The sequence below is a fragment of the Trachurus japonicus genome, chromosome 22 (genome assembly GCF_045865225.1).
Source record: "Trachurus japonicus isolate A0001 chromosome 22, Traja_1.0".
Taxonomy (NCBI): Eukaryota; Metazoa; Chordata; class Actinopteri; order Carangiformes; family Carangidae; genus Trachurus; species Trachurus japonicus.
In genome coordinates, this window is record NC_140928.1 from 1,052,159 (window position 1) to 1,064,658 (window position 12,500).

Here is a 12,500-nt window from a genome sequence, read left to right on the forward strand (position 1 = left end):
GTTTAGTTTCAGTGAGTTCTCAAGACTCAAGATTCAAGACTACTTTATTAATCCCTTAAAGGGCTCGCACACCACATGCTCATAGCACAAACACAAACACATAACAGCATAACAGCACAAACACACACATAACATAACATAACATAACAGAGAAACCAGGAAAGAAAAGAAAGTTGGCAGCTGTGTGCAAAATCTGCTAGTTGCATGTAAGAAAATGAATAAATACATCATTAAAAATGGGAATTCTAATAAATATTACCATTAAAAAGTAGCTACATCTCTAAGTCTCTGGGTAAAAAAAAAAGAAATACATAAATAAACTACAACTACAACTAAGAATCAGTCTTAGTAGTAGTTTATTTGATCTTTTACACAAATTGTTTTCAGTTGAGCATCAGTTAACCTTCCATAAAACCATCGTTAGTTCAACTAGTTCATACATGGATCTAAAAGGTGCAGACTGAAGCTGAAGCTATCCAGCTTATAAATGCTGTCTACTAGCCTTTAATTCATTAATCCAGTAAATCCATCAGAGCTCTTCATGGTTTCAGAGTCAGAGAAGGAAACAAGTATCCAATAATTGAACAAGTGAAGCCAAAAAAATAAAAGAAAGAAATAATTTAATCAGCATTACAGTTGCAATCAACACCCATTTTAACCAATCCTGTTTACAGCTTTCTATCACACTATGTTTTAATCTGTTTCTACATTGTGTTGTGTTTTTGCTTTGTTTGATCGTCTGTCTGACACACACACGCTTTTTAATGTCAGATTTATTTATTCTTGGTTGTGGTGGTCGAACCAAAAGCAGAAACATCATTTATCTGTGGTGAATGTGTTTTATTTTAGTTGAGTTTTTATTCTAGAGGAGTTGACTAGTTTAGTTGGTTGTGGTTCTGATCTGAGACCAGCAGGGGGCAGCAGCCTCCATCCCTCCCTCTCATCATCACACATGGAAGATGTTGCCACGGCAACGCCTCCCCCTCCCCCTCCCCTCCTCCTCCTCAGAGCGACTGATGCAGCAGAACAGATCAGGACTGCTGCTGGGATGGAGACGGGCGGGCTGGTTGTCGTGGTAACCGGCCTGTTTGTATGTAGCAGCAGGTTATTTATAGCTTTTTCACTGCTGACGCTCTGCAGACGACACACACACACACACACACACACACACACACACTCTGTCAGTCACATTGGCTCCGCCCACATGGTCAGTGTTTCTTCTTCTTCTCATTTCATTTCATTTATTAGTTTATTTGTAACGGGACTCTGCGTATTCATGAACATCCAACATGTAAATAGACCAGATTTAGCTCTAGGAAAGAATTAACAATTATACAAGGACGAAAATAAGAACAACGTACAGCATGGTACAAATACCATATCACAGTATCACAATTTATACAATATATCATACTATAGCTTCAGTCAGAAAGAGCAAGGAGTAGTAGAACAATGAAGTGCATTTAATCGACAAAGGTGTCGTATAGAAGCGCTGTTAAAGGGACAACGAGGAGTTTCTCCAGCGGCAGAACGAAAAATTCTGTGACAATAAAAAAAAGTCTGATATTAATGTGGATGAATCTCCGTTACCACTTGTTAATGGTCCATTTTAGATAAATCTATGGTTTTGTCTCTATGGTTATTTTGTTATTATTAGTGGTGGTGGAAATGCTGGGCGAGCCGACCAGCGTTTCTTTACTTTCGGTTTCGTGGCGAGTCATGAGAATAACGCCGCCGTATGAATCTCCGTTTATGGTGGGAACTACGACGGTATGTGATCGTCTTCCAACCTCTGACTTTAATTCTTGATGAATGAAAACATGAGTCTGTCTTGCGCCGGTCAAAGAATTTCACGGTGCGGAGGCTCATTAATGTAGTGTGGAAACACTTTGCTTTAACAAAACTCCTCGTTCAGATTCATTACAGTGCATCTGGTTTTTAAAGTGCCTTCTTCTGATGAATGGGATGAAACAAACAGCTCAGAGTCTCTGGCTTCGTCCTCGTCTTCAACAAAGCTACATCCCATAATAGTGGGAGAACAGTAAGAGAGTCTACATTCACCACTCTGTTGGTGTGAAACGGTCGAGGCTCCTCAGATAAACCAGAGAACAACAGAGTCGATCCAGGTCTGAAGTTCACCACTTTCTGGTTCCAGTAGAAAGTGAATGTGGTTTCTGCTCTGTGACTAAAACACCAGCTTCTACTAGTACTACTACTAGTACTATAGGTACTACTACAGGTTTCTGATCCTTCAGAGTTTAGTTCAGTGAGATAATCTTCACATATGAACTCCTTTTCTACCGTATCTGACGTCCAGAAGTAAAGAGCTAACGTTAGGCTTTAACGGACGACTACACGTCACCACCACTAAACTTCCCACTGGTTTCAGCTGCACAATGTTAACAACATTGTCTAATGGGGAAATGGGACTGTTTGGACTTGTTGAAGAGCCATAAATAACATAAATAACCCCCCCCCCCAGATGTAATGAGCCTCTACTTATTTAAAAGGGACAGTGTACATTTCAAACATAAATGTTGCCATTTGATGCACTGTACCAGATTATAGCTTTAAGCTACTTTTCTTTCATGCAGCTGCAAAATGTGAATGTTTGTTTCTTTGTTTAGTTTTTTGTTATCATGTTTATTTCTGTCTTTTATGTTGAGCTGTTAATAAAAATATAAAAAACAAAACAAAAAACATTTTAGTTCATTTGATTTTCATTTTGAGCATCAACATGTAGTAACGGCTCTTTGAACTTTGCTTCCTGTTTCAATTAAATAGTTTTTAATTCACATTCTTCTTCAGTCTAATGAACTCCTCTGATCTGCAGCTCCAGACAGACGACAGCCCATAATAGTGTGGTCAGAGCTGCCTGGTTGCCACGGTTACCTGAGTCGACCTCCTGTGACCCTGTGACCTTCTGTCTGTCTGTGTCTCCAGCAGCAGGAACTCACCGGAGCAGCGGCTCCTCCGTCGCCGTGGAGACCGCCGCCACCGCCGCCGTCGGCGCTGCCCCAGTTTCCATGGCAACAGCATCCAGCTGCTGCGACCACCGACAACGGCCTGAGCCAACCAGGTAGGGAGGGAGGGAGGGGGGGAGGGGTCAATCAATAACCGTTATTATTGATTGATTGGTTGTGTGTGTGTGTGTGTGTGTGTGTGTGTCTGTGTGAGAGAGTGTGTGTGAGAGAGACAGAGAGTCACTGCTGCTCGGTTACCAGGCTCGTCTCCATGGCAACGCAGACTGTACGCATCATCAGAGGCACGCCGCCGTGTGTGTGTGTTGTTTGACTCCGTCATCGTTACTGATCAATGAAGATTATTGATAATTACATCATCGTCTTCATCTTCGTCGGTGTCACATGATGGAGTGTCGATGATGATGTCACAACAACAACAACAATATTATTAATATTAATAACAATAATTATAACAATATTAACGAGGCTGTGATTGATTATTGGACCGATCGACTGTTCTGATCGATCAGCTGCAGGAAAACACACAAAGAGGACGAGAGAGGCTCGTTACACTGAGATAGAAAGAGGGAGAGAGAGAGGAGGGGAGGGGGGGAGGGGGGGACAACAGGGAGGTGAAACCTGCCTAGCAACACACACACACACACACACACACACACACACACACACACACGAATCAGCTGAGTAATTGTTCCTCTTTCTCTCCGTTCACTCAGAATCAATCGATCTGATAATTATTAATCAATACCTGGCTCATTGATGAGGCTCAGGTTGTTACACAGCTGATCGATCAGTGTATTGATTGATCAGCTGTTGATCAGTTACTGTGGATTATTCTCTGATTAACTGCTTCATCTGATCAGGTTATTGATTATTATTGATCGACTGGTTCCAGGTGAAGATGAATGAAGCTGCTGATCAGGTTCATTGATCCGGTTGTGTTGTTGCAGTGGCTGGATCTGTGTGTGTGTGTGTGTGTGTGTTGGGGGGGCAACAATGCCGTCATGTAATTTCTTTTTTTTTTTATAAATTTATTTATCAAATAACATCAAAAATTGAAAAGGGAACAAAAAAACAAAGCGACAGACATTCCAAGACATTTAAACAAATAATATATAGTAGATAAATAATATAAGAGATATATAGAGATGATAAAATAATAAGTAAATACATTTAATAAATAAATAGGTCTCATAAAAGAAATAAATTATAAAAAAAGACTTCAAAAAAATTAAATTAAAGCCATTGTGTAATTTCAGTCTTAGAGGGGGGAGGGGCGGTGACGTCACTCGCTCTACCAGGTGGCATTCCTGGGAGGAGGAGGAGGAGGAGGGGCACCATCCGAATTCCTCAGCTTCAGTGGGGGGGGGGGGGGTGATGCATGCAGGGAAAACAGTGCAGCCCCCCCCCCTCCCTCCCTCCTCCTCCTCCTCCTCCTCCTCTGCAGCAGCAGCAGCGCGAAGCTCCAGCAGCAGCAGGAACAATAAGCTGCAGCCGCCGGAGGAGCCGCTCCGTGACTCCGCTCCTCGTTGCTGCTGCTGCTGCTGCTGCTGCTCCGAGGCTCACACCGACCGCTGCTGAGGAGGAGGAGGAGGAGGAGGGAGGCAGAGCACCGGACAGAGAGTAGCTGCTCCACCGGGAGAAAGAGACAGATCACCAGGAAGAGAGAGACAGAGCACCGGGAAGAGAGTCGCTGCCCTACCGGGCAGAGAGTCGCTGCCCTACCGGGCAGAGTCGCTGCTCCACCGGGAAGAGAGAGACAGAGCACCGGGAAGAGAGTCGCTGCTCCACCTGACAGAGAGTCGCTGCCCTACCGGGCAGAGTCGCTGCTCCACCGGGAAGAGAGAGACAGAGCACCGGGAAGAGAGTCGCTGCTCCACCAGGAAGAGAGAGACAGAGCACCGGACAGAGAGTCGCTGCCCTACCGGACAGAGAGTCGCTGCTCCACCAGGAAGAGAGAGACAGAGCACCGGACAGAGAGTCGCTGCCCTACCGGGCAGAGAGTCGCTGCCCTACCGGGCAGAGTCGCTGCTCCACCGGGAAGAGAGAGACAGAGCACCGGGAAGAGAGTCGCTGCTCCACCTGACAGAGAGTCGCTGCCCTACCAGGCAGAGTCGCTGCTCCACCAGGAAGAGAGAGACAGAGCACCGGGAAGAGAGTCGCTGCTCCACCTGACAGAGAGTCGCTGCCCTACCGGGCAGAGTCGCTGCCCCACCGGGAGGAAGAGGCAGAGCACCGGACAGAGAGTCGCTGCCCTACCGGGCAGGGTCACTGCTCCACCGGGAAGAGAGAGACAGAGTACCGGTCAGAGAGTCGCTGCCCTACCAGGCAGAGTCGCTGCTCCACCGGGCAGAGAGTCACTGCCCCACCGGGCAGAGAGTCGCTGCTCCACCGGGCAGAGAGTCGCTGCCCTACCAGGCAGAGTCGCTGCCCTACCGGGCAGAGTCGCTGCCCTACCGGGCAGAGTCGCTGCTCCACCGGGAGGAAGAGGCAGAGCCAGGGCTGTTGCTAGGAATTCTGGGCCCCCTGAAAGAATACTAAAGTGGGCCCCTACCCCCTGACTTTTCCACTTTTTTTCTTAGACTACGTATGTATTATCATTTTTTATTTAGCCTTTTGATGCCAGTGCAGCGGTACTATGAGTATTAATAGTCGGGGTCTAAACAGAATAATTCAGTCATACAAAGATTAGACGTTTCTGTGGCCCTACAGGGCGCTGGGCCCCGAGGATTATCATCACTTTTCTCCAGAGCACCGGGCAGAGCACCATGTCCTCCCCCCAGCTCTCCTCCTCCTCCTCCTCCGGCCCCCCCGGCCCCCCCCCCCCGGAGGCAGAGACAGCCCTGCTACCTGTGTGATCTGCCGCGCCGGCCCTGGGCCATGGTCCAGGACTTCACCGAGCCGGTTTGTCGCGGCTGCGTCAACTACGAGGGCGCCGACCGGATCGAATTCGTCATCGAGACGGCGCGGCACCTGAAGCGCGCGCACGGAGTGGGAGCCCCCCCGGCCGGAGCCCCGCCCCCCCCCACCAGGAAGGAGCCGCTGCTGCAGCAGACCGGACTGGACCGGTACTCTGAGCCCCGGACCCGGTTCGAGTCCTACCGGATGCACAACGGGTTTAAACCGGACGACGGCCCCCCCGAGCTGAACCGGCAGAGCCCGAACTCCCGGGGCCGAGGGGGGGGGCAATGGGGGGGGCCACGGGGGGGGGCTGGTGGCGGTGCCCCCGAGCCTGCTGCCCCAGACGCTGCTGAACGGACCAGGACCGGGGCCGGGGCCGGTTCCGCTGGTCCTGGGGGGCAGAGCCGGACCCGGCCTGGGGGGGGGATTGCCCGGTCAGGGGGGGCAGTTGGAGCCGGGGGTGGGGGGGGGGAAGCGCCCCCCCTCGGTGTCCAGCAGCGACCAGGACCGCGACCTGAAGGAGAAGCAGCGGAACGCGGAGGTTCTGGCGGAGCTGAGCGAGTCGCTCCGCAACCGGCAGGAGGACTGGACCTGGACCGGTCCTGGTCCTGGTCCTGGTCCTGGTCCCGGTCCCGGTCCGGGGCGGGGGGGTCCAGGTCCGGTACCCGTTCCGGTCCGGGACACGCTGGTCGCCCTGTCCGGCTGCACGCCGTTCACCGTGCGCTTCAAGAAGGACCACGCGCTGCTGGGCCGCGTGCTCGCCTTCGATGCTGTGTCCAAATCGGGTCCTGGTCCTGGTCCTGGTTCTGGTCTGGGGGGGCCGGGTCTGGGGGGTCCAGGTCTGGGGGGGCCGGGGGGTCTGGACTACGAGCTGAAGATCTTCATCGAGTACCCTCTGGGCTCGGGCACCGTGTTCTCGTCGGCGAGCGGCGCCGCGCGGCAGATGCAGCAAGACTGCCTGAAGGAGGGGGGGGGGGGCCGCGGCCTCGGCTCGGGGTTCAAGCAGCTGGAGTACCGGCGCCGGGGGGGGCGGGGTGGGGGGACGGATGGGGGGGGGGACTGGCGGCCGCTGGGCGACCTGCTGCCCGAGGCTCTGAGGGTCTTCAGGGAGCGGCTGGGGGGGGGTGACGACGTGCTGCCGCAGCCGCACGACGACGACGGCGACGGAGCGGCCACCACCTTCCCCCCGCTGCCCCCCCCACGTGGATCCAGACCCGGGGGGTTAGGGGGGGTGAGGAAGCGGAAAGCCCCCCCCCCCCTCCTCCTCCTCCTCGTCCCCAGAGCCAGACTCCTTCTCCTTGGAGGGGGGGGGGGCAGCGGAGCGGCAGCAGTGGATGAACAGCCAGACGGAGGCGCTGCGGCTCTCCTTCTCCTCCGCTCTGACCCCCCCGGAGCCCCCCAACCCCCCCCCACAGCAGCAGCAGAACGGACAGTCCCCGATGGACACGCTCTCCCCCCCCCACAACAACAACAACAAGGACCGGGACTCGGTTTCCCCCCCCCTCGCCTCCGTGTCCGGCCAACGGCGTCTTTCCTCCCGCAACGGAGACACACAGACGCCCGTTGGAGTAGGTGTGGGGGGGGGCATGGACCACCAGGTGCACGTGGCGGCCGACTCGCCCCCCCCTCTGGCCGCCGCCGCCGCTGCCCCCCCCCTCTGCTGCACCATCTGCCACGAGCGACTAGAGGACACGCACTTCGTCCAGTGTCCGTCCGTCGCCGGCCACAAGTTCTGCTTCCCGTGCTCCAGAGAGAGCATCAAGGCCCAGGGGGGCGGCTCGGGGGGGCCGGGGGGGGCGGGGGGGGCCGAGGTGTACTGCCCCAGCGGGGAGAAGTGCCCCCTGCTGGGCTCCAACGTGCCCTGGGCCTTCATGCAGGGCGAGATCGCCACCATCCTGGCCGGAGACGTGAAGGTAAAGAAGGAGAGAGACTGAGGATCAGCAGCAGGGCCGGAACAAGACTCCACGGGGCCCGGGGCAAAACCTTTACTTTGGCCCCCCCCTCTATTACTTTGCCCCCCCCCCCACTCTATTACTGGCAATAGACCGAATCGCCTTGTTGTTTACATTCTACTTCCGGGTAGAAAACCTGCACATAATTTGAATGAGATCAATAGTAACGAATGAGAGTTTAGCTATATATCATATTTTTCAGGCCCTATCACCGTTTAGACAAATCTGAAATGATTGAAGAAACATTACTATTTCTGTGTGTGTGTTTTGTGTTGCTATGTGTTGTATTTATTCAGTTTGGGGGAATCACAGTGTCTAGAAAGCATCAGTGGCTCAGCTGACAGGGACAGCTAACGGTAGCTAAGCTAACGGTAGCTAAGCTGACGGCGGTAGCTAAGCTAACGGTAGCTAAGCTAACAGCAGTAGCTAAGCTAACAGCAGGACGTCAGCTGTTAAAACCCTCCCGTTGTGGGACACGACATGAAACTACTCCAGTTAGCTCAGTCATGTTGGAACTCAGATATCCGCTGGAGAAAATATTTTTTCATGGAGCGTTTATTGAGTCACTGAGTTATTAAAGTTAAACAGGTAGCTAACCGTTAGCCCGGCTAATCTATGATAACCATGACTAATTACAAAAATGTGCACACAGAAATAGTAATGTTTGTCCAATCATTGGTTTTATAGACTTTACAAACATCAGATTAGTCTAAACGGTGATATAGTGACATGAAAAATTAGATAAACATAGTGAAACTCTCGTCCGTCACTATTGTTCTCATGCTGGTTTTCTACCAGGAAGTAGTTGTAGACAACAAGGAGATTCGTCCTATACAGTATAATACCACTTCATTTTTTACTCTGTCATTACGAATCATCATATCCTGGCTGGTAGGGATGTCACAATGACTTGTTTTCACAATTAATCGCGGTATTAAATGCCACAATTAATTAATCGCAAAAATGTCACTTTCCAAAAAAAGATATTGTCTGAACCGTATCGGCAGATGTGGCGCCAAAATAAAGGTAAACACACAGATACTGGTCCATTTAACTATTGTAACATTGAATTCGTAGGAATTTAAATGTTAGCGTGTCATTTGTAATGGAAAAAACCCCCCAAAAAACGTGATTTAAAATAATCTTAAACATCTGGTAGATGACAATTAATGACTTGAATATTTCAAACACTTCCCCTAGGGGATTAATAATTGGTCCTATATTAATAGATACTTGAAATATTTTGTGCAAATAATTAGTAATGCAAATACATTTTGACTATATTTGATTTTACACATTCATAGTGTTGTAATGGTGATTATTTCTCTGACAATAATCGCACCAAGAAACTCTATAATCGTGACATCCCTACCTGGCAGGTTTTTATTCTGAAATGGCACCAAATGCAGCTAAAAGTAGCAGCCTGGGGTTGATTTACATTTAATCTTCAAATTGCTATAGGACTGAGTTACTGAATGTCACCTAAAGGTCGACTAAAAGTAACAAAATAAACCAACAGACGATGCATTTTTACTGTAAACACATCATCTGCTTTTTAAAATGTTTGGTTTTGAATACACTGCAACAGAAAAGTGCAACAACAATTTGAAATGCAACGATAGTTTAATACGTTTTTTGTAATTACGCAGTGTTTCTCTAAAAAGTTACGCACTACAATTTTAAAAAGGTTTCTTGCCTTTTGGGCCCCGAGCAGGAGCTCAGTTCTCTTCTGCCTCGGGCCGACTCTGAGGAGGAGGAGGAGAGACTCTTCCTCTCCGGGTTGAAGACGTGTAGATGTGAACACACGGTCAGTCTGCTGCTCCCATGGAAACCTGAAGCTCTTTGATCCAGTATTGATTCATTGATTTATTCACTTTCTGCAGACAAGATCAGATTTACTTTATTCTAGAGCTGCAACAACCAATCAAACAATAGTCGATTGGTAAATGAATGAATCGTCAACTATTCTGATAATCTAATCATCAGTTTGAGTAGTTTTTTTTTTTTAAAGAAAAAAAGCTCCAGATTCTCTGATTCCAGCTTCTTCAATGTGAATATTTCTGTTTCTTTGTTCCTTTATGACAATAAACTGAGTCTCTCTTTGGTTTGTGGACAAAACAAGACATTTGAGGACGATGTCGTCTGGTGGTTTGGGAAACACTGACTGATGTTTTTCCAACATTTTATTGACCAAACAGCTAATGGATTAATCGTTTAAATAATCTACAGCGTCATCGATAATGAAAATAATGTTAGTTCTAGCAGCTCTAGTTTTTTGTCACTGGTCCTGGTCCAATCAGATGTAATGAATGAATAACAATGACTAATGGATCAATAGTGAAAGTGAGGTAACACTTTACAATAAGGGTCCCTTAATTAACGTTAGTTAGTACATTATTAAGCATTAATTAACTGTTTACAGATATATTAACATTCATTATAATGGGTTACTTGGGGTTAGGAAACACATTAGCCTGTTACTAAGCAGTTAATTAATGTTTACTACTCAAAGTTAGTTAATACATTTAAAAGTTGAATAATGTAATTAGTTATCATTATGTATGCATTACTCAGCATTAATTAACGCATTAGTTTATATATTAATGCTTAATAATGTGCTAACTAACATTAATTAAGGGACCCTTATTGTAAAGTGTTACCGGAAGGGATCAGTTTATTGATGATGCAGGATCAAAGAGCAGCAGGTTTCCATGGCGATGACGATGATGAAGATGATGATGGTGATGAAGATGTGTAGATGTTCTCCTGTGGGTGTAGTTGTTGTGGTGGAGCTGAACCAGCTGTGTAACTGTTTTACAGATGTTCACATTTTTTTACTCTTGTTGTTTTTACTGCAATAAAATAAAGTAAAATAAAATAAAATCAAACTCCTCCTTCGTCGCCGTGACATCACAGCGTTTTATTATCCTCCTGTTCTGTTGCCGTGGTGACGGTGTAACGTGCCTTGGAGCTCCGTCCGTTGTAATAAACTCGTTGGTATCAACTCGTTCACTGGAGAAGACTTTTATTTTGAAAAGCTGCGACACGCTAAGATACGTGTGTGTGTGTGTGTGTGTGTGTGTGTGTGTGTGTGTGTGTGTGTGTGTGTGTGTGTGTGTGTGTGTGTCACATCAGGGGAGGTGGCAGCGAGCAGCGGCGTGTTATTGGCTGCTGGTTACCGTGGAAACCACAGCTGCAGGCAGGATGGAGAGAGTCTTTGTCTGCAGCTTCACTGCAGCACCGACACAAACCTGTTCCTCCTGTCGACCAATCACAGAGCAGCAGCAGCAGCAGCCGGAGCGACGGCACGTTCTGATTGGAAACTGCTCAGTCACACACACACGTATCTCTACTTTATGGTGTGTGTGTGTGTGTGTGTGTGTGTGTGTGTGTGTGTGTGTGTGTGTGACCCGACACGACGTCATGTGACGCTGCGACTGTTAATTAACCTGATGAGGATTCAACTGGACCAGAACTAGAACTAAAACCATCAGTCGTGTTGTTTTCTTGCTGCATTGCACCTTTTTCTCTTTGACCAACAACACACCTGACTGTGTGTGTGTGTGTGTAAAGGACAATTCCGGGCAAATCCAACTCAGGCTGTATGTTCCTAACATTTCAGGTCTAACAGAAGGAATCTGAAGATGTCCAGTTTAATGTCTCCTGTTTTGCGGTAGTTATGGTCTGTCCCCGCGTCGCCACGGCAGCGAGGAAGTGCTTAGGAAAAAAGGCAAGGCAAGGCAAGGCAAGGCATCTTTATTTATATAGCGCATTTCATACCAAGGCAACTCAATGTGCTTTACATAAAGACAAAACATTAAAAATAAGAAGCATAAGACAGAATAAAAACAAACAAAACAAACACTGAAAACAGAGTGTCAAAATAGCAAACAATCCCTCTCATCTACTCAATAGGGAGTTTGAACCTCTTCCCTCTGGTAGACGTTACAAAGTGCCAGGGGCAAATCGTAATATTTTTAAGAAATTCCTTTATTCCTAATGCAATTGGGGCACTGAACACCACGTTGATGTGTTGTAATGTAACTGCCACTGCTGTCCTGCTGTCTGCCCTGAAGATGTCTGTGTTTTTATGAGACCAAAAACAAATGTCCACAAAAAACTAACTAACTAACATGAATGGGAGCGGATTGAAGTTCTGCTGCTTAGGCTGTTTCCATCCCTCAAAGCCACAGACAGCGTCAGATGGAGACTCAAACATGCAGCCAGAAGTTTATTTACTTGAAGCTTCAAGTCCAGAGTTGATATTCCTGTGTTTCTGACACCAACGGGAGCTTCCCACTGCACCTGAACACACCGAGCGTCAACTTGGGTCTCGACTCCGCCAGACTTTGAATTAGATCTAGTTTTACAAACATGTCGGCTTGTTGAAGTAAATAAACTTCTGGCTGCATGTTTGAGTCTCCATCTGACGCTGTCTGTGGCTTTGAGGGATGGAAACAGCCTAAGCAGCAGAACTTCAATCAGCTCCCATTCATCGCTGCCGTGGCGACGCGGGGACAGACCATAACTACCGCAAAACAGGAGACATTAAACTGAACATCTTCAGATTCCTTCTGTTAGACCTGAAATGATAGGAACATACAGCCTGAGTTGGATTTGCCCGGAATCGTCCTTTAAGGTGCCCTTGACTCTCTGTGTGTGTGCA

The 12,500-nt window shown here is 48.2% G+C and overlaps 2 protein-coding genes across 2 annotated transcripts in view; both read left to right on the forward strand.

The window, feature by feature from the left end:
* kiaa0586 (KIAA0586 ortholog) overlaps window positions 1–12,500 on the forward strand; it is a 69,329-nt gene that overhangs the window by 7,050 nt on the left and 49,779 nt on the right. Inside the window, exon 8 of the mRNA XM_085767971.1 lies at window positions 2,944–3,079. Within this exon, the coding sequence (XP_085624097.1) occupies window positions 2,944–3,079 (136 nt within the window). The remainder of the gene's footprint in view (window positions 1–2,943; window positions 3,080–12,500) is intronic.
* irf2bpl (interferon regulatory factor 2 binding protein-like) lies at window positions 5,750–7,834 on the forward strand. Its single transcript, XM_085768142.1, is given in 6 exon segments — window positions 5,750–5,775; window positions 5,813–6,182; window positions 6,184–6,481; window positions 6,539–6,667; window positions 6,722–7,131; window positions 7,133–7,834. Coding segments are annotated over 6 exon segments (1,917 nt in total). The 3' UTR covers window positions 7,817–7,834.